Source organism: Aethalodelphis obliquidens, unplaced genomic scaffold, assembly GCF_003676395.1.
Source record: "Aethalodelphis obliquidens isolate GAN/ISIS:26980383/991018 unplaced genomic scaffold, ASM367639v1 scaffold32, whole genome shotgun sequence".
NCBI classification, from domain to species: Eukaryota; Metazoa; Chordata; class Mammalia; order Artiodactyla; family Delphinidae; genus Aethalodelphis; species Aethalodelphis obliquidens.
Genome location: NW_020837976.1, coordinates 9,216,340 through 9,239,384, shown reverse-complemented (window position 1 = coordinate 9,239,384; position 23,045 = coordinate 9,216,340). Strand labels below are relative to the sequence as shown.

Here is a 23,045-nt window from a genome sequence, read left to right as displayed (position 1 = left end):
CTGAGGATTCTAAGACATCCCAAACTTGTGATATTGTTGTGATTGATTGGCAATGTCATACCATGGTCAAGGAAAGGGAGAAAGGAGGCCTCCCTGCTTGTGTTTGCCATCCCCTTGACTAGAAGAGCCCCATAAATTCTGTAGGTCTAAAATTCTAAGATGCTACTTAATCCTTAAAGGCTGTAACATACTGTTTAGTTTTAGCAGAGACACCTGCCCCTAAACCAGAACCTAAATAGAAGAGGAGCCAAGGGAAGCTCTCCTCCAAAGAATGATGCCCCTTGAGGGTTCTATGTCCTTCATGGCTCCAGAGGAGACTGGAGTCTGGAGACTGGGATGACACCTAGCCACACTCCCAGGAGCCATGGCACTGGCTGATAGAGGAGCGAAGCAGGGACAGAAAGAGAGGACACTAACATTCAAGCCCCAACTGTGTGACAGCCAGATCCACCACTATGCCACAAGAAAAAAAAAAAAAAAAGAATTTCCTAAAGTTTATATTAAATGGTCTGTCTGGAGACTTGTATACTAGAGAGTGTATATGGAATAATTTCTTTCACCTGCAATCCCCAGTTTACAGACAACTTCAATTTCTGTCCAGACGGATAAATTAAGACTTCTGTTGACCATCCTATATCTGTATTTCCTTTTGACTCCTAGGACTCTTTGGTATAATATTAAGGGCATAACATTTTAGAAACGCAGTTTTCATTTTATGGACCCCTTAATGGATTTCTCAAAGACAATTCCTTGTTTGAAGTGAGCTCTTCAACAGAAAACTGAGACTTTTAAGGTGTTAGCTTTCCCACTGAGCTGCCCCATAGGTTGTGGAATCTTCCCTTCTGCACTTTTCTCCTGAATCTGCATCCCTTTCCCACCTTTCTATCCTCAGTATACTCCAAACTGCTACAATTAACTACAATTCCTAATCATCCTTCCATACACATATACAAAGAAAAGGAAGAAAGGAGAGGGGGAAACTAGAAAAGAAACGTGTCAGATCATCCCATTATTGTTGAAAGCACTGAGTATCTCTTAAAATGTTTCTCCTTTTAAAGTAGCAAAATTGTTAGGAATGGTGAAAACTAATTCACATTAGCTCAGTTGCTCAGATGTCTTCTGCCCTGTTATAAATAATGAGATCCTTTTATATGTGTGTTGAATATTGTTTGCCATATCAAATCCACTTTGGGAATTATATTTACTATTATATATTATAAATGGTATGTACTTGGACATGGTTAATCTATCACTTGGTAAAAGGGCTCTTCAAAAGGAATTAAAATAGTATTTTTCTTTATAACATAACATGCTTTTCCCCTTGGAGTATGTGAAATTCTGCCTGCAACCTATGTTGACAAACGGGCATTCTATCTTTTCAGACTTTATAGCATTTGAGAATAATGTGACTCCTTTAACAGACTTTTTTGTTACTATTGTTCTTGATAACATTTGACATATTCAATTTTTAAAATAAAAGTGAGTATAATACTTTCTATTATCTTTTGCATTAGTGGGGAAAAAAGCTTAGGACAAATAAAATAAGTAAATGCGAACTAGTTTATTTCAAAACCACCATCTTAAGGAAGTCAGAGTTGTAGTATATATTTATATTAGTTCATTATCACCTACCTTCTTTAATGGAGATTATTGGTGCTCATATTAAGATACAGCTAAATGATGCAGCACTCTCTGAGTCACTAAATACATGTAAGCTGTGCACATTTTTGGGCCCTGTTGTAATCCTTGTGTCAGTTGCCATCCCATATATGGCATCTCTGGTGACCTGCAGCTAATCATACTTTCCATTTAACTAGAATCCCATCATACAGAGTTTGGTTAGAAAGAAATTTAGTAGAATCATCAAAGCACTGAGAATACAGAAAGGTAAATCCTACAATTCAAGGTGGTAAGAACTTGAAAGTAATATTTCCGTCTCTAAGGTGGCAGGCAAGTGTCCACAGGAGAAACGACGAATTGAAAATTCTGTAACCGATATGCTCAGTCAAGATCTCCTTTATGTTTCAGATACTCTATAAATTTCTGTTCTTTGGCTTCTTTTTCCTCTATTGAAAAAGGTGTTATTTTATTTTAGAAAGCCTACCTTGCCTATTCACTCTAAAATTGAACAACAGCACAAAAATGAAACACTGACACGTATGCCTGTGTTTTCACTCTCACTTTGGCATTAGATAGTTCTATCAGGATTTAATGATTTGTATGATAAGCTTTCTATGATACAATTAATACAATTTGGACAGTACTGTAAAGTGAAACAAAGCAATTCATTTTTCCCAGACTAGAGTAGATAATACTTTATATTATCATTTTTTAAAACTTAATTTGTTACATTTTAATTTAAAGTTGCTCGCAACTCTAAGTTTTATGTCAGATATTTAAAGTTGTCCTGGAGGGTTCTTCATTAAAATAAATTCTTTTATAACTCAAATAGTCAATCCATAATTCATTAATCTTTAAAATTTTTTTTGTATGTTGTATTTTTTTGTTGTTGGGCACTAATTTGTACAAAAGTTACTTTTAAAATACCTTTAAAAGTCATTAGCTCATCATTGCTAATTAATGGTGGTTTTATTTTATTTTATGTTTTTACTTTATTTTCAGTAATATATCCAGTCCCCACAAACATAGTATCAAATTTCTTTATAATTCAGGAAACATGGCATAACTGAAATCTATATATGAATATCATCCTTTCCAATATCGATCCCTTGTATTAATGAATTAATTGTACCTACTTTCCAGTGATGTACTATACAGCGACAAAGATGAATGGGCTGCTGCTATATATTCAGCATGGATCTGAACATAATTACACAAACATAATTTGAGGAAAGAAATCAAGTTGCATATAATTGGCATATGACTACATATATTTAAAGCCTAAAGTTGGCAAAACAAACCAATTTTCTTTAGGGATACATACTCATGGGATAAAATTAAGCAGAAATGGGGAAGTAAATGATTTACAAAAAAATATCATTCATTATTGATATTTGGAGAGGTTGAAGTCAAGAAGAAAATGCAGTTAGGGAAAGTTATATAGGGACTTTGAAAATAATAGTAATGTTTTATTTCTTAACTTTGAAGGTAAGTGCCCTAGTGTTTCTTTTATTATTTCTTAAAATACACGTGTACTTAGAATATATCTTATGAAGAACAGTTAAAAAAGGAAAAAGAAACAAGCAATATAGAGGATTAGCAAAACCAAATGCTATCATTTGAAAGTATAGACCAACCTGCTATGACTGAACAAGTGAAAAATAGAGAAGGCACAGATAAGACAATATTAGGAATAAAAAGAGGCACAGTTGTGGAGAGGACAGATGTTTTAAAAAGTAGATAATAATATTAATATATTATTCTAGTTCATTTGAAAAGAGACAAAATAGGCAATTTTCTACAAGATACAAATTACCAACGTTGACTCGAGGAGGTATACAAACTGTAAATAGACTTATAAAGACACTGAATTGGAAGCCAAATGTCTCCACATACACACACTGTCATATCCATCAAGCCCAGACCTGAGATGGGTGAATTTTTCCATAATTATATGGAACAGATAATCTCTACCTTATATACATTGTTTCAAAGAACAGAAAAAAGTGGAACTCTCCCTAACTCATTTTATGAGGATGGTATGAAGTTGAAAAGTAGTAGCCTGATCTTACTTGTGGACATATATTTGAAATACTAAAATAAGTGGCAGCAAACAAAACCAATAATGTATTTTTAAATATGTAAGGGCCTATTTATGGAATTTCAGTTCCATTCCATTCATCTATATGTTTGTCCTGACACTAGTACCACTCTGCCTTGATTATTGTATTTTTGTAGTAAGTTTTGAAATTGGGAAATCTTTCAACTTTGTTCTTTTTCAAGTTTATTTGGGTCTTTGGGTCCCTTGCATTTCCTCAAGGATTGATTTTTAATTTCTGCAAAAAAAGTTATTTGGGATTTCAATAGGGAATGCATTGAATTTGTTAGCGGAATTTTGGGAATACGTCTTTTAATCTATGAAGGTGGGATATCTATTGTGAATAGAATTGTTTGCTTAATTTTGTTTTCAGATTTTTTTATTGCTAGTATATAGGAAAACAATCGGTTTTTGTATGTTGATCTTGTATCCTGCAACCTTGCTGAAACCACTTATTATTTTTTTGATAGTTTTTAGTGGATTCCTTAGGATTTTCTATGTACAAGATCATATCATTTGAAAATAGAGACTATTTTATTTCTTCTTTCCCAATCTGGATGCCTTTAATTTTATTTGTGTGTGTGTGTAATTGCCCTGGCTAGAACCTCCAGTACAATGTTGAATAGAGGTGGTGAGAGTAGGCATCATTGTCTTGTTCTTTATGTCAGAGGAAAGCATTCAGTCTTTCTCTGTTAAGTAGGATGTTTTTCATAGATGCCCTTTATCACATTGAGCAAAATCTCTTGAATTCCTAGTTTGTTGAAAGTTTTTAATTGTAAGTCGGTGTTGGATTTTGTCAATTGCTTGCATCTATTGAGATGATCATATGGCTTTGTTCTTTATTCTTTTTTAAAAACTATGTTATTGAGGTGAAATGGACACACAAAAAGCTGTGCATATTCAATGTACACCAATTGATGAGCTTGGAGATAAGTATGTACCCGTGAGAACATCATCACCATCTATCCCATAAACATATCCATTACCTCCAAGTTTCCTCTCACCTTCTTTATATATTATTATTATTTTCTTTTGGTAAGAACACTTAACATAAGATTTACTCTCAGCAAAAATTTTAAGTATACAATACAGTATTGCTAGCTGTAGATCTCTAGGACTTATATATCTTGCATATCTAAAACTTAGTTCTTTATTCTATACTGTATTAATGTGACCATTTTTTCCTAGGTCTTCGGTTTTGCTTGTGAAGCTTGCAAAAAGGTGATATTTCATATACCTTCCAAACTAGAGGCAGACAAAGTGGTTGGCAGAGGTGAGCAATTTCAAAACAGTGTTTTTGGTTTTTTTTGTGGTACACGGGCCTCTCACTGTTGTGTCCTCTCCCGTTGCGGAGCACAGGCTCCGGACGCGCAGGCTCAGCGGCCATGGCTCACGGGCCCAGCCGCTCCGCGGCATGTGGGATCTTCCTGGACCAGGGCACAAACCCGTGTCCCCTGCATCAGCAGGCGGACTCTCAACCACTGCGCCACCAGGGAAGCCCAAAACAGTGTTTTTAAAACAGAAATTTAATTTACTTAGGCTGGAAAGAGCATGTTATCCAATCTTTGCCTTTTGGAATTAGCCGGAACCAATAATTAGATACAAGTCAAGTTTAAAATATATGTTCTGTTCTTTAGAACTCTATAGAATTCTGTCATCGATTCTAATGAACATGTGCTAATCCATGCTTTTGTAGTCACTTATGTTTTAACAGTAAAAATTACATAAAGAATTACATGTAGAATGTAGCCCTTTCATTACTCTAGGATTCTAAGCACTGGAGAGATATAGGTAAGGACCTGAGAGAATCAGAGCGGTATTTTTATCAATGCCATAGCTGCAGTGAGAAATATAACAAGGTGAACTATTCCATTCAAAACTGCGCTTAATCAGCCATTTGCACACTTGAGAAGTTAGGGAACCTCAACCTTTCCCAACAGCTGGGAAGCTCTGTCCAGGTGGACTTTCCCTGTGGTACAGGGAATATTGGAGGAAAAGCATCATGTTTTTTTCAGAGATATAGCTTGTCCCAGAGACGCCACATTAATTTTCAACAGTGTCCCATTTCTGGGAAGGAAGAAAGGAGAGGATGTAAAGAGAAGTCGGGGATGTTCCTCCAGGGGAATAGACCAGAGGTTATCACTCTGCTAAAAATGTGAACACGAGAGAAATGTGTCATCACTTCTAAAGATGTTCACTTCATTTTGACTTAACGTTTCCATCTGTGACAGATTTGGATTAAAGTGAAAACACTATACATGGGTAACATGAATCTTTTGAGATGATATTACTTAAGTGAGTATTAGGTTATTACTTAAGTGTGTATTGATGTATCAGTTTGGTTTCTGTCAAAGCAGATAGTGGACGAATGGGATGGATTTGATACTTTTGATATAAGTATCAAAACACTTGTATGATACTTATATTTTATGACTTTTCACTTGGGAAAATTTCCAGGGGGAGAGGATTCCACATAGCATTTCACTGGGGAGCCCTGGAAAGCAAGGAACAGGAACACAAAGAGAACTCTGGGCCCCTGGGGCGTTGGTGAGGGTCGGGGTGGGGGGTGGGGGAGATGTGACAGAAAAGTGCTAGTGGGAAGAATTTAAAGATTTTTCTTACTTGACTGTTTGCCAAACTCATACACTCTGTCACTCTTTGTGTGAAACTTCTGGCTTAACACAGGTGTATCTTAAAAGACTCAGACTGTATTGTTAAGGAAAACTTTTCTGTTTGTTTATCCAGCTGTGTGGGCGGGCATGTAGCTCAGCTTTGTCATGATTGCAACACACAGATGTCTTTAATAGGAAGATCATTTTCATAAGCCTCTTAGAAGCATATAAAGGTTTAAAAAACCTTATTTAATACAAATATACAATCCAGAATTGTCATTTTTTTAACAGAGAAAGTATTATCACTTTAAAAAAATACATGTAAAGAGTCTTAAGATATTTGATAAATGCAGAGTGATTGGTTCATTTCATTTCACTTCAGGATTTTGAAGAAGATTGTATAAATTATTTTAACACTGTTTTTCTTTTTGCATGTGTTTCTTACATTACAACTTGGAAATTCCTACTTGCAGTTAATTTGAAAGAGTGCCTCGGATCTGCAGACCACATCCAATCCAGTGATCCTGATTTCAGAGTTCTAGAAGATGGGTCAGTATACACAGCCCATGCTGTTGTGTTGTCTGATGAGAAAAGATCTTTCACCATATGGCTTTCTGACTCAAAGAAACAGACACAGAAAGAGATTCCTGTGCTCCTGGAACATCAGAAGAAGGTATTCAAAGTACATTGATATTTTCAGGCATGTTTTTCTTCTCATTTAAATACTCTCATTAAAGGTTGCAAAGAAGACAAAAGAAAAAATAGGCTTTATTTTCCTTATCTTTTCTCTTCCTTCTGTTTGCTTTCCCTTCCTTCCTCCTCCCTTCCCTCCTTCTCCTTCCCTTTTCAACACTGATTAGACATTGGATCTTACTTTGTTAAATCTAAATGACACCTCCTCTGTGAAGGTTTCTTCCACCTCTAAAGTCTACTTGCTTTTGTGTGCCAGTGTCAGTTTGGTTATCCCTCTGTTGTAGCATTGGGCATTTTTTATTAGCACAAACAATTTACCTGTCGTTGTTTAAGGGCACGAATCAATCCCTTTTGTGTTTATAGCCTCATTTACACCAGACCCATAGTCAATAGGTACATGTTAAATTAATATTAAGTGCAGTAGTTCCCAGTGAATAAGAGGTTGATTTCAAGTGCCACAGTGATTCTGATGTTAAAATAGGATGGAAATCCTGGAGTATGTATGCGTCTGAATGGTATTAGCCACCACTCAGTGATTGTTGACTGTAGTTCTAAATTCCGTGTCATGAGGAATGCCGTTGTGAAAGTACTCACTGGATTACAACTAATCGATGTGAAGTGTATTAATGAAAAAGTCATCTAAATTCTTAAATGACTGCTTAGATGGAAATCACTAAAAACTCCAATAGTACTTTCTACAGTGATGGAAATGTTCTGTAATCTGCACTGTGTGATATGGTCACCCAATATTAATGGCTACTGCTACTTAGCATGTGGCTAGTACAACTGAAGGGTGGAATTTATATTTTATTTAATTCTAATTAGTTTAAATAGTCACATGTGGCTTGTGGCTACCATATTGGACAGTGCAGGTAGAGTGTTCAGGCAATGAAGAACATGCATTATCTCACTATAGTTCACCTGAGAGCATGAGGTTTTAGCAGAAAGAACAAGTAAATGCTGTCTATAGATTGTCTGAAAGAGGATGTGTTCTCCATCTCATTTTGGGATGGAACAGGAAGAACTGAGAGTACAGTGATAATTTTCCTAACCTGAAAGTATGGTCAGTGTTGGAAAGGTATGTGAAATTAAATTCTTTGGTTCATGAAACCTTTAAAGTCTGGATACATTCTTTCTTATCCTTCTAACACAAAGAAGACCTTATTATCTGGTCTTTAGTTTCAGCATGGAAATTCCTGACACTGAGCCTCCAGAGAGGTGTTAGATTTATGGTCCATCCACTGTTTTACAATGAAGTAGGCTGTGATGCTTTTGTTTATTGTTAATTTTCTTTCTCTAAATTCAGGTACTGAGGAAGAGACACACTAAAGAGACTGTTCTCAGGCGTTCCAAGAGGAGATGGGCGCCTATCCCCTGCTCAATGCAAGAGAATTCCTTGGGCCCTTTCCCTTTGTTCCTTCAACAGGTAGGTTTTCCATTCCTTCTGATTGGGATTGCTAAATTAGTTCCAAGAGTCTGTTTTGTCCAGGTTTTAATAACTCTTTAAACATTTAAAAATCAACAGATTTGATTGAAGATATTCATGGAGAGTCATAAAAGTACATAAAATGGGAAAATCACTAAAAAGCTAATAATGAGAAAAACTAGAAAATCACTAAAAAACTAATAATAATAATATGAGAAAGACTCTACAGCCACTAAATGATCTTTATTAGTTTATTCATTCACTTAGCAGCCGGCTATAGAGCACCTACCCTGTCCTGTGGAAGGCACTGCTCTAAGTACTGAAGCTAGAAATACATTTAGTCATGGCCTTTGCTCTCATGTATTTTATGAGTCTAGTGAGGAAGACAGAAGTAGGCAAATGATTGCAATACTGCATGACGAGTGCTGAGATGGGGCTGGGTCGGGGTGATTTGAGAATTCATGGGCTGAATGAAATGCTGTAAAAAACAGAAAAAAGACTTAGAGGGGGAGGCATCTGAGCTAAAGCCTGAAGGATGGGAGAGTGTCATGCAGGTAAATCACTGTGGAAGAAGAGAGGGGGACAGAGGTGCAAGCAAGCACGGCTCCTCGCGGGAGCTCACAGAGCTTAGCCTTCCTGTGTGTGATGGGCGTGGAGCAGGGAGATGGGGCAGAAGAGGCAGGTAGGGTCCACCCAGAACTGGCCAGGTGTGCTCTGCTAGATAGTTTAACTTTTTCCTAAAAACAAGACGTTTTTAAGCAGGGTCAGGTTTACTTTGCATAAAGATCCAAATGGAATATACACAATGGAAATAACGACTGAGTTGAGGCTATGGCATTATGCTTGCCTTTTTCCCTTACATTTCTATTACTGTGGTTGATGTTTAATACCAGTGGTGCCACCTGTGTCCTACTTGTTTATGTTTTTAACTATGCTTCCAGTGTCTTTCACACTTGTAGAAAATTCTATCCAGTTCTGGACCCTGGTTTCTTCTCTTAGATTATTGTACTTTAAGCACTGGTGAAAGCGTATTAAGAAATGACTTCTGTTTACCAAACTTATACTGGTCAGAGGTAATTTTGGTCTTTGCGCTGTTAAACCAGTCACCACTTCTAGTCCTCATTTCCTTGTCGTGTGTCCATTTGATTTAGCCGACCTGTCCCTCCTTCACGTCGCTTCTAGGACAACATTCACCTAGTTTTCCACTTTTCTCACTGGCCACTCCTTCTTAGTATGTTTCGCTGGTTCTTCTTCATTCCCACATCCTCCTAACCCTCACCACCCTGACCCCTCAGTCTCTAAATTTGGAGAGCTCCAGGGCTCAGACTATGAACCTTGTGTAATGTTTATTTATATTCACTCTCTCGGTGATCTCATCCAGCCTCATAGCTTTAAGTACTTTTTTTTTTTTTTTTTTTTGCGGTACACGGGCCTCTCACTGTTGTGGCGTCTCCCGTTGCGGAGCATAGGCTCCGGACGCGCAGGCTCAGCAGCCATGGCTCACGGGCCCAGCTGCTCCGCGGCATGTGGGATCTTCCCGGACCGGGGCACAAACCCGTGTCCCCTGCATCGGCAGGCAGACTCTCAACCACTGCGCCATCAGGGAAGCCCCTAAGTACTTTTTATACATTGGAAACTTAAGACTTCATATCTCCAGCCCAAGTTGCCTAATTAATATTCCCACTTGGAATTTCAGTAGACATTTCAAACTTAACGTATAAAAATCAAATGTTTGCGTTTTCTTATAAAAAATATCCTCCCCTCTCAGTTAATGGCAGCTGCATCCTTTCAGTTCTTGGGGCAGTAGAGTCCATTCGGTAAGGTTTTAGTTGCGGAGAGCACAATTCTCTTTAAGGAATTAACAGAGGGATTTACGATCGTGTATTAAACAGTTTACAGAATTGTTGGGAAGGCTCAAGAAACAAACTTTAGGTTGAATTTTCAGGAACGAATCTCCTATCTACCCCACAGAATCTATAGCCAAGGGACATACTGCTTTCTTCATGATGGGGAAGCCAGTCATTTTAGAGCCAGAGTGCCACTGCCATGGTCAGGAAGCTGCACTGGGCAAGGAACCACCACAGGCAGGAAGCTGCTCCTCCAACTGCAGCTCCAAAACAATCTTAACTGCTCCCATCAGTGTTCACAAAAAGATTGATCTATATCCTGTCTCTCAGCATCCACGAAGTCTGTGAAAAACCATTAGAACTTCTGCTGCTGCAGGAAAAAAGAAGAAAAAATTGCACCACAAAGAGTCAGCAAAAACAGTAGAAGCAGCAAAAAGGAGGCATCTGTCTCCCTTATGGCTTCCAAATTTCATGCAAGCGCACCTGACTGTCTGTATTTTAATTCAGAACTCTTGTTTCAAGAGACCCTGGAAAAGGGAGAGTTTTTGGTTTGTTTTTATCTGAATCTTTCTAATATCTACACTATGAGAGGACACAGTAGGAGGAGGTGAAATCGATGTTGAGCCCCAATTTACCATATCCATCCATTCTTTATAGTTAAAATTTTAATTCCTGTATTATAATAGGATAAGGATATAGCCACATTTTACCAAGATCTCAAATCGTAGTGGCTAAAGCATGACAGAGATTTAGTCCTTTCATGTTAACGTGTGATCTGGTAAAGAGATTCTAATTTGAGAAATCACCAGGGGCCCAGGATTCTTTCCGTTTTAAGCTTGGCCATCCTTCCAGGTTGAAGATGGCTCATCACTGTGTCCCATTGAGGGAACACAACTCCTCCACTTTCTAGAGTACAGTCTAGATCCTGCATGTATTATTATTATTATTATTATTTTGCGGTACACGGGCTTCTCACTGTTGTGGCCTCTCCCGTTGCGGAGCACAGGCTCCGGATGCGCAGGCTCAGCGGCCATGGCTCACGGGCCCAGCCGCTCCGCGGCATGTGGGATCTTCCCGCACCAGGGCACGAACCCGTGTCCCCTGCATCGGCAGGCGGACTCTCAACCACTGCGCCACCAGGGAAGCCCCTGCATGTATTATTTTTGCACACACCCTATTGACCTGACCTTTTTGTGTGGTCATACCTAATTGCAAGGGAGACTGAGAAAAGTCTTTCTTCCAGGCAACCTTGTGCTCAACTGCAAATTCTAATACTAAGGAAGATAGGCAGAATAGACATCAGGGGATACTTGCACCCACTGACATAGTGTCATCCCTGACTTCTGTCTTCACACCATGCAGCCAACCAACTGGCACATTCTGTTGGCTGTATCTTCAAATTATATCCAGAATCTAACCACTTCTCACAACCCCTATTGCTACCACGCTGGTCTAACAAACAGTTCTCTCTCCCCTGAATTCTTGCAGTAACTTTCTAAATGGCCTTCCTGCTTCTTCCTTTACCTGCCCACCCAAGTCTAATCTTAACAGAACACCAAGAATTCTCCTTCTAAAATATAAATCAGATACTACTCTTGTCTAAATTCTCCATTGGCTCCCCATCTGACTCCAAGCAGAAGTCAGCATCCTTGGAATCTCTTACATGCCGTGGCCCTATTACTGCATTCGTCCTCCTCTCCGACTTCCTTTTCCCATAGTTCTGTCTATTCCAACTACAGTGGCCAACGACCCTGGTCTGGTTGTTTTGCGCTTCCTGTTTCCTCTACCAGGAAGAGTCTTCCCTATTTATTCTCATTCTTTTAATTTTTGTTAATTCCCCTCCCTAAGGAACATTACAACTGGCATTCCTTTCAACAGTATATGAGAATCCCTGTTTACCTCACCCCTGTCCACAGTGGGTATTATTGCTTTTTTCTACCTTTGCCAAATCACTAGATGGGAAACTGTGCCTTAATATGAGGTTGTCTTTGGCTACTATTTATGTTGAACATTGTTTTCATTAAATTTGAGCAGTTTAAAAAAATCTTTTGCCAAATTACCATTGTTCATTACCATTTTGCATGTTGATGAAGTGACAAAGGTGATTATTATATTATTAAAGTCATCTCTTTAAAATAAAAATATATATAAACATATAAGTTGTATTTAAAAATAGCATTTTCATGAAAAATTTTTTACATATGCTTTTTCCTCTTAGGTTCAATCTGACGCGGCACAGAACTATACCGTCTTCTACTCAATAAGTGGGCGTGGAGTTGACCAAGAACCTCTAAATCTGTTTTTCATAGAAAGAGACACTGGAAATCTGTATTGTACCCGGCCTGTGGATCGTGAAGAATATGATGTTTTTGATGTAGGACTTTTATTGATACACATAACTTTAAATGATTAAACTATAATCATAGTTTAAACTAAACTTCTGATAGCGCATCTACTCTTTCCTGTCTTCTGAACTTCTTCTTAGAGGGGATCTGAAAGACAAAGGAAATAGATTGTGTAATATTTTGGAATACTTGGTCTGCTCTTTATCTCAACTTGTATTAGGTAAGCCTCAAATGAAGCCAAGAAATTTAATTGTATTTGGATGTAAATTCCAGCAAATTTGCAGGAGTTGGTTTTGCTTATGAGATTCTCTTTCTCTCTCTGGTCGTGGTACTTTCTCCTCTCTCCAAGACAGGGCCACAGTTGATTGGAAGGGTCCTCTTCCAGTGTCCCTCTTCTGCTCTGTGTTTTTTGTTTTTCCTTTTTTGGTATTTGTTCCACCTGTCTAATTATCTGATGATATCCGAGAAGTATATAAGGAAGCAAAACTGGGAGACCAAGTCCAAACAAGGCACAATAAGCCAGCATTCTGATGTGGATGAACTTACATCAATGGGGAATCATTCAGACAATTTTCAGTGTAATATGGTCAATGCTCTGGGGTCATGTGGTACAGGGGGACCGATTCCCCATAGGAAAGAGGGATTCTCTTCCTAAATGAAGAGGGAAGAGATGCTGGGTAAGTAAACTTGAATGATGTTCACCACATGACATTTCTTTGCTCTTGGCTGGAAAAATTTCAACTCAGTGTTGTAATCACATGCTGAATAGAAATACGTTCTATTTGTCCACCGATAGGGGTCTAGTTAAATAAATTACAGTATGTCTATGTGGTAGATTATTAGACTGCCAATAAATCCCATTTTCAAAGCATGTTTAAGGGCTTTGGGAAATGGTTACAGCATAAAGTCGTTTGTTTGCTTTTTGGAAAAAAAGGATATAAGCTTACAGTAGTATGATCTCAATTTTTGTGTACAAATATATACACAGAAGGGACTGAAGGAATACATCAAATGTGAACAGTACTTATCTCTGGGTAGTAGGTCATGGATTTTTCTTTTCTTCTTTTGTACTTTACAGAATTTTTAAATTTATCATGATAAGGATGTTTCTTTTATAATTGAAATAGTGCACCTTTAACTATGGAAAAATTGTTTATATTAAAAAATCATTTAAAAATGAAAAAAAGAAATAAGTTCTATTTGACATTACATTGCTTTTGATTAATTAGTAATGTGGAAACTGTTAAATGTATTTTGTTAGAAAACCTCTTACAAATATGTGATCTATGAGATTAAACAATAAAGGGGCTCAGTAGTGACAAAGTCGGGAGTCATTGGCTCATTTAGATGATATAGTCAGGATTTTCCCCATTGCAGGGAGGTTAACTGTTCTTCCCAATACAATTTTATGATTATGGGGAGAATAAGGACTGTAATCCACGTCTCCATATTCACATTTAATTCCTTAGTCTCATGACCTGAGTAGTCTCTGATTCTCTGTACTCTGACCTAGGTTTTATTTGAAGTGTAGGCACTTCTACCAAACATTGGATACTTTTAACTGTAGTTAAAGTCTTTCTGTGTTTGATGTTTTGATAACTAAAGAAGCATTGAACAGGAATTTTTGAAGTGATTTATTATTGAAAAGATTTGCAGAGAAGGTAGTAGATAAAGCATAGTATTCTTTCATGCTGGAATCTTTTATAATGGACTGTTGAACTAGCTTTTCACTGTTTTACAGCTGATTGCCCATGCGTCAACTGCAGATGGGTATACAGCAGACTTACCTCTTCCACTGCCCATCAGAGTGGAGGATGAAAATGACAACTACCCTATTTTCACAGAAGCAATTTATAATTTTGAAGTTTCAGAAAGCAGTAGAATTGGTAAGACAACTTTTAGGAGTAAAATGTGCTATGTTAAATGTTTATATACTTTGTTTGAGAGGTTGAGTTTTTACTCAAAGCCAGATCATCCTGAGATGACACTGGACCAATAGCTACTTACCAGAATACATTTAATCCTATCAAATCTAATCAATGTGTAATTTACAAGGTATTATAGGAGTTTGTAGTGTTGTTGGTATGATACCAATGAATTATAAAGGCAGATAACAGTTATTCAAGCTTTGTACCATATTTGGCTTATATACTTTATTTCATCTTATTATTATGTGGGTTTATCATTATTCCTAGCTCCAAGGGAGGACATGCAGGGTAGAATGTACGATAAAACTAAAATCAATGTACATAGTTTTATTAGGTTTTATTTAGGAAGGTATTGAATGATACCCACTGAGGATACAATTTTTTAAGCTCTTATCTATATTGTCTCTTCTCTTTAAACTACTACTTTACTACTTCCAATTTAGAGTGAATACAGGAATAACTTCAGAGAAACTTTGTGTGTTCTCCATCCTAAACACTTGCTCTCACATGTGGAAAACCAAAGTGTTTCACTTCAATAGGCCCTTAAATGTGGCATTCTTAATGTCTTCTGAGACTTGCAATATGGAGAATAACCACTCACAATAAAGTTGAAAGGAAGTGAACTCAACCATAGAGGATTAGCTAACTTGCTTATTAAAGTTTCTAGGAGTTACTTAGATCTTCAGTGGATTGTTGTAACTGCTCTTTCCTTTTATATTTTAGTTTGATAATTTGATGTCATAGATGTTAACCTCTTTATTACTCACGTGGTACAATTAAAAAAATTATTGTTGCTTTGGAGTTTAGGAAACCTAGTTTTTGATTCAGGGTCTGTTATTATTTCACTGTGGGAACTAATGGAAGTTCCTTTAAGTTCTCTGATCTATAAAATGAGTTAATTATGTTTGTTGACTTATAATGTTTTTAACCTCACAAGTCTATGACTCTTACATTTTTCTGTTTTCAAAGAGGGATGATTGGTTTTAGACTCTTTGTTGAACATTCTGTTCTCTTTGGTAGTAACAGAGAAGGATCTAGGGCAAACACTTTGATGCCCAGATTAACCCAGAATACTTTAAGCATATCACACCAGTAGGTTCAGCCCTGTTAAGGCTGTGGTACTCTGAAGGTGTTCTCTGAGTTTGCCTTAACTCACACACAGAGGGTTTGGGCAAAGGGTGCTCAATGAATAGTGAAATATAGCACTCATGGAAAAGAATTTTCAAGTCAAGATTTTAGGAAGGTTTTATGTAGTAAGTAAAGGAGTTCTGTATCCAGAGAATTAAAATAGTGTTTATGTCTTCCTGTCAATGAAATTGCAGGAAGAAAATGTATGTCTTATAAAGATTATAAACAGCTTTCTATGAAAAGATAATTTATTTTCTTATAATAATAAGATTATTACTTCATGTCTTCCTATTGATCCACGGCAGAAATCTTTTTGTTACTTTTAAGTATGTATTTGGACATTCTCTACAAATTTATATCTATATCTATGTATACATATATATGTATACACATATATATATACTTAAGCACACATATACACACATATATAAAGTTTAAGGATATAATGACAAAATTATTTTAAAACTAATACTTCCTTGCATTAATAGTTTTACTTGGCTTTTATTTCCCTCAAATATAAAATTTCAATGAATATATATATACACATATATATATGTATATGATTGTATGTGTCTATGTATTGTTCCTCAGGCCAACCTCACATACAGGGCTATAGGCAAAGTGGTTCTATGTATTATAATTTCATGGGCATTGGAACACTATCCTTAGACTATAAAAATACCACCTGTATGTACTCTTTGATACCTGAAGTCCTTTATCAGAGCAATATTCTTACTTTCCATACTGATGAAAAATACTAATAGCTCTAACTGCAGAAACAGTTAACTTAAATTCTCCCTAAATGGTAAATAGTATGAAATAAGATTAAGTGGGGCTGGGGGCAGTGAGGTTTGGATACAAATCTGGTGGAAGAGAAGGAAGCAAATCAAGAACTAGCAAAAAATAGAAAAGAGACTGAGATGTAAAAGGTCAACTTCATCATCTATCCAGTTATAACCCAAGTCAGCCTTGATTTAGTTATTAATCAAAACTTTGATTTAAAAAAATCGGATTGCTTAGGAGACATGGTTTCTCTCTCCAGCTAGGTTAGTTATTGCAGTATGTGGGAATATGTGTTGAAATTATTCTTGGATGCCATTTAAATAAGTTTTTAATAAATTTACTATCAAATAGTTTAAGCTGTGAGCAAAGTAAGAGTATGCCTTGATTCTCAGCATCAAAGTGTTTCATATTATAAATTTGAAGTCATCTTCATCAGTACTGTGTAAAGATGGAATATCTCTGGTAAGAAATACATCGTAAATTAGGTTTCCACCATCACTGTTAAGAATTTGAGAAGTGTAGATATGCCTAAACATATTTTGCAATTCTGGAAAGTAAAGACTCTTTTTTTAAACATGTAGGTACTACAGTGGGAGTGATTTGTGCCACAGACAAAGATGAACCAGACACGATGCATACGCGCCTGATGTATAGCATTTTGGAGCAGACGCCAGGAAAACCTGGGATCTTTTCTGTGCATCCCAGCACAGGTGTAATCACAGTCTCTCATTATTTGGACAGAGAGGTAGCTTTCACAATCCGTAGATTATCATTTTACTTGGGGTTGAACCCACCACCCCCAATTTACTATAATTTGCTATCCTGTGGATTAGGAGTTTCTCATTTTATTTTATTTAGGCATAAGACAATAAGAATTCCTGGCTATGTTACCTGTTTTTATATTATTTCTATTTCCTTATGTAAGAGAAACCATGAGGAATAGAAATAAAGATCAACTGGTGTTCAGAAGGGGTGAGAAAAAAAGATATTGCTATGAATGTTGATATTATTGAATAATACTTTATTTCTCATGTATGGCTAGTTGGTTCCAGCTCAGTGTTCCAGCTCAATTCTCATGTAGGACAATTAGTGTTGCTTGTTCCATGGGTATAGATTATACCCTGATCCCTATCCAGTTATTATAGATATGTACTTTTAATCAGGAAAGGATTAGTTGAGATAAAGTTGATTATTAAAAATCTGTAACACTATTTGGATGATAGTAATAGCATATTTTTACGTGTATAGCACTTGATGTTCAAATTCTTTATGCATAATTTGATCTCATCTTTATAATTTCCTTGTTTGATTAGATAGAGGTTATATCCAATCTATAGGGGAGAAAGGTGACAGAAGGATTGATTGACTTGCCCAGGTCAGATTACTGCACTGAATCTTCTGATCTTGCTCTTGTCCATTTCATCAGCCCATATTTAACTCAGAGTCTTGCATTATTGACTGAGGCAGATCAATCAATTTCATATGTACAAAGTAGCTTTATTAGAACACTTCAGTGGTTCCCACTAAAACCAGAGTAACATAAATGGAAGGATCGATACGACTGGGAGACATATTATAAAGAAGAAATCAGCAGGATTTGATGTCAGAGCAAAAGGGAGAGGTGGTGAGAACCTATAAAAAAGAATAAAAAAGAGTACAAAGGTTTTATTTATTATTATTTTTATTTTTGTGGGGTCAGGACATGCTATGTGATAAAATACATAATGGCCATAATAAATGGGAAAGTTTGAAGGGAACAATATGAATGTGTTTTGAATCTGTGGAATATTTAGAGATGATACGGTAATCAAGTGAAAACAAGGATTTTTCCTAATTTTTCAATATTGACAAATGAGGCTTAGAGAAATTAAATAAGTTAAGGTTACACAGCTTGTAAGATACAGATTTGGGGTCAAATCCAGATATGCTTGCTTGATCAAAAAAAATATAATGGGATTTTGTGGGGAACAACCATGAGGTGTGTTGTAGGGGACAATACAGGAAGTAAAGAAATGAACAAGGGAGCTAGAGAAACTGCATTTAGAGGAAGAAAAAGCAGAGTCTCAGAGAGTGCTGGAGCCTGTGGAAGGAGCGTTTCGGGGTGGGAATGTTGGTTTCCGCCGTGAAAGAAGGATGAGTAAAATAAAGACCAAGGAAGGGAGAGAGGGAAATAGAAAATGAAGAAGAACAAAAGGAGTAGAGTGGCTAAAGAAGAGTAAAATAGAAGGAAAGGCAACAGAGGTGACTGTGTCACAGACCAGGGACTCCATTTCATCATCAACACACCATTTGCAAACTCCATTCACAGAAGTCAACAGTGACCACCTAACTGCCTAATCCAAAGGTTAATCATTAAAACTCTCTCTAGTGCTGGCAATTATTAAAACTCTCTCTTCTCTTGGATTTCTGGTTCTCCTCCTGCTTCTCTGATCTTTTGTTTTGAGTGTCTGTCCTTTGCTTTGTCTTCTTACTTCCCTCCTGCTTGAAATGCTGTTGTTCCTTATATCCTCAGCTCTTCTCATCCTTTAACCTCTCCCAGGAAATCAGATTCTTGCCATAATCTCAACCACTATCTACATACTGCTGACTCCCAGATTGGTGTTTCTGGCCTTGAACTCCCCTGAATTATAGGGCCATCTATCCAGCTGTCTTCTGGACCTTTCTCCTTAGATTTCCCATAGGAACGTAAAATTCAGTATCCACCAGACAAAACTCATTTTTTTCGCCTCTCCTTGCCAACCTTGCCAGTGTTCACTTCCTCAGAGAACCGCTGTCTTCCTGTATTGGTTGGTGATACTTCTGTGTGCCTGTTATCCAGGTAGTACACCTGAGCAGCATCTTCCACCCCCTCTTTCTCTCGTAGCTTGTGCATACCATCTGTTCTTAAGTCCAACTCCATTCTGACTTACAGATAACTTTCCTCACCCTTTCCTTTTGTCCTCATTGCTAATGCCCCAGCTTTGTACTATTTCAGGAGCCTTTAACTGGTTTCTTTGAACCTCAGCTCAGCTTACTCCAAATTGTGCTTGACCTTCTTTTAAATATATTCTTTCTCAAACTCAACTCTTTCTATTTTGTGCTCCCACTATGACTCGCATAAAACCTTTCCCATTACCTGCTCCTTAAGCATAAGTCTACATTCTTACTCTGGATCTTGTAATTGAATTTCTGCTTACCTTTTCAGCTTTATTCCCGTCTACCATGTCATTGGGTATATACAAATAGGGAAATCAAATAAAAGCATGGATACACACCAATAGAAGTGTGAACAACTGAGGTTTCCTTTATAAATCTAAACAAGGTTTTTAAAGCTAATTAAATATTTGCTTTGTTTTCAGGTTGTAGACAAGTACTCAATGATAATGAAAGTGCAAGACATGAATGGTCAATTTTTTGGATTGATGAATACAACAACTTGCATCATAACAGTAAAAGATTCAAATGACAATTTACCCACTTTCAGACAAAATGCTGTAAGTAGATAATATCAAAATTGATCTCTATTGTTATCTTTATTTAATCTGAATAAAATATTTATCATACTTTGAAGTATGCATGTTTATTTTATCAATAAAATGAAATATCTGATGTATAAATATCTTTTATTTATTCATAATAGTATTTATATTCTCTCCCTTTTGTTAAAGACCATAGCATTAGTCTTTTATTTGTAACAAAGTTCTTCATTCATTTAAAAGATAACCCTTAGTAAAACAATGCTTTTGTGATTCATGTTTTAAAATAATCTAGGCAAAAGCTGTAAGAACAAGTACTTTTGGAGTGGAAGAAACATTTTACTTTCTTTGTAAAAGTTTCCTTTATAAAGTAAGTTTTTAATGCGCTTTCTCTGTTTCAGTATGAAGCATCAGTAGAGGAAAATACGTTCAATGTGGAAATCTTACGAATACCTATAGAAGATAAGGATTTAATTAACACTGCCAGTTGGAGAGCCAATTTTACTATTTTAAAGGGCAATGAAAATGGACATTTCAAAATCAGTACAGACAAAGAAACTAATGAAGGTGTTCTCTGTGTTGTAAAGGTAAAGTAATAATGAGTAATAGACAATTTGGCAAGTTAAGTTTTAATCAACTAATGGTTTAATCAACTAAGTAGTTTCAGATCATAGACTTTACAAGTTGGAAGAGAACTTAATCTATTTAGTTCACTTGTTCTGCTTTAATGCTGCCTTTCTTCTATAATTTGTTACCAGCTATTAGGCATCTAGCTTATGCTTGAACAGTCTCGATCGTAAGAATCTCTGTATATCCATTGGCAGCTTATTCCATGTCTGGAGAACTCTAATTCTCAGAAGGCCTTACTTTTACTGTGCCTAAATTATTCTCCTTGTAACCCGTGTCTTTGGACCAGGTTTTATCTCTAATGTTATACAAAACAGGTATAATCCTTTGAAAAGGCTGTGATGTCTATTTGAGATTTACCTTCTCTAAGATAAATATTCCCAATTCCTCTAACTATTCTTTACATGATATAATTTAGAGGCTCATATTCTTCTCTCTGTGTCTCTCTCTCTCTTGAATATATGACTGGTTGTATCTGAACTTCTTAAAGGTAATACTGAGGATGAAATATAGTATTACATCAAACAGCACTGAATGAACATATTCTTTGTTCTATATGTTGTATTTTTGGTAGTACTGTTACATTCTAGGGTCCAGGTTATAAGGGCAGAAAAGGCTCTTTTGGGAAGGACTCTTGGTTTTATATTCCTTACCCAGAAAAAGAAAGAAAATTGTCCTGTAGTGTAAAGCAGCACTTACTGTGTGCGCTAATGTTAAATGTCATTCTTATAACAATTGTACAGAAGAGAACACTTAGTCTCAGAGACATTAAGAAACCTACCCAAAGTGACACAGCTCAGATGTAGTAGAGAGAGGATTTGAATCTATGTTTCTTTGATTCCAGGTTATCTGCTCTTAAGCCCTGTGTTAAATTGCTTTGCATAGCTCTGTGATCTTGGAAAATTAGCCTCTGTATTATCTGTAAAATATAAATAATATTTCTCTCTGCCTTCCTAGTAGCTGTTCAAATATGATAATGAAAATGAGAGCACTTGGTAAACTATAGGATATTAGTATTATATTTTTAGAAGTCACATCATGTTCTTGGGAATAGTGTTATAATTTTCCATAATAGGTAACTTTTTTGAAACTGTAGAGTATGAGCTAATTCAGTCTTTAGCTGGGTGTCCTGGGTAATCTTTCCATCTTAGTATTTTCTCTGCATTTCAGCAACAGCAGCAGTGCATCAGAGCTTGAGTGAGGAAGACAGTTCTTGGTCATTCTCAACGTAGAAAGTCCTCACATCCATCTTCACAACAATACATTTTCTAGGGAATTGTTAGCATCTTAGTGCAGATATGGGATATTTTTGGACAATTTTTTTTCAGTTGATGAAACAAGAAGGTATCCTATGGTTGAAGAGAATTCATATTTTTTCATTAATCATTGATTTCATCCCATCAGATTTCTAAATCTTGCAGAGTTTTAAGCTACTACAGCAATATCCAGTTTAAGCCTTAAAAGATTGCATTAAAAATCTCTAGGGCTTTTAGCAAGTAACTCTAGATTGAATAACTGCACCTCTTCTAGGGCAGCAGCTGTTTTCTAAATTTCCATCCATTTCTCATTGCTAGCAGACTCTCAGCCTGATCATAGCAATACGAGCAATTTGTGAGGTAGTGTTCATTAGCGGCAAATAAACAGATATTAATCCTTTTCTCTCTTGGCGCTCCAGTTTCTGGGATATTAATAAAAGAATCAAAAAGAATTTCACATACATTTTGTAGATTCTAAGATTCAGAACTTTTCTTGACTTCTTATTGGACTTGTGGTATTAGTATCTCAGCTTGATACTGCCTAGAAGTGGAGATGTGGAGAAAGGCTTAAACCCAAAATTTTACTCATCAGTTTTGATTTTGTTCAATGTTCAGCCAGTGATTATTTTGATAAGCAGAAAGAGAATGAAAGAAAAAGTGCGTTAGCTTTTCAGTACAGTGTAAAATACTGTTTTATGGATTTGGCTTGTTTGCTGTATAAAAATCAATTGTAACCAAAGAATTGATTTAGAAGATTTTAGAGGCTGGTGAGTCAATTAAGCAGAAGGATTATAGTGTGGTGGTTAGGAAAATGGACTCATACCAGACTACCTGGCTTGAAGCTCCAGCTTGAATGAGTTTCTTTTGGCTTTGAGAAACCCAGTTTATTTCCTCTTCTTCACTTTCCTGCTCTCTAAAATGGGGATGACGATAATAATAGTGCCAATAGCACATTATATTTTTCTTACCCCTCTGCATTCTTCACTGTGAGAGTTTCATTGGATAAACTACAAACAATGCCAAAGTATAATTCTCAAATTGTCAAAAATAAAATTTTCATAAAAATAGTTAGCATCGGTAAAAAGTTTACTTAACTTATCAGTGAGGGACTCAGCAAAAAGCCAAAGCAGCTTCCTAGAAGAAATGAGAAGCTGTATGGATTTTGATAAAAGGAAAAGCTGAAATAAAGATTGCTTAGTTATATGCCTTAGAGGACAATTAAAACAT

At 36.4% G+C, this 23,045-nt stretch overlaps 1 protein-coding gene across 2 annotated transcripts in view; it reads left to right on the top strand.

Annotated features, from left to right (window-relative positions):
• The window catches only part of DSC3 (desmocollin 3), a 42,567-nt gene that overhangs the window by 2,678 nt on the left and 16,844 nt on the right, over positions 1-23,045 (top strand). For both annotated transcript variants that reach the window (XM_027127660.1, XM_027127661.1), the window contains exons 2-9: positions 4,907-4,991; positions 6,804-7,003; positions 8,330-8,449; positions 12,515-12,670; positions 14,383-14,527; positions 17,062-17,225; positions 19,819-19,953; positions 20,337-20,522. In XM_027127660.1, coding sequence (XP_026983461.1) covers positions 4,907-4,991; positions 6,804-7,003; positions 8,330-8,449; positions 12,515-12,670; positions 14,383-14,527; positions 17,062-17,225; positions 19,819-19,953; positions 20,337-20,522 — 1,191 coding nt within the window. The remainder of the gene's footprint in view (positions 1-4,906; positions 4,992-6,803; positions 7,004-8,329; positions 8,450-12,514; positions 12,671-14,382; positions 14,528-17,061; positions 17,226-19,818; positions 19,954-20,336; positions 20,523-23,045) is intronic.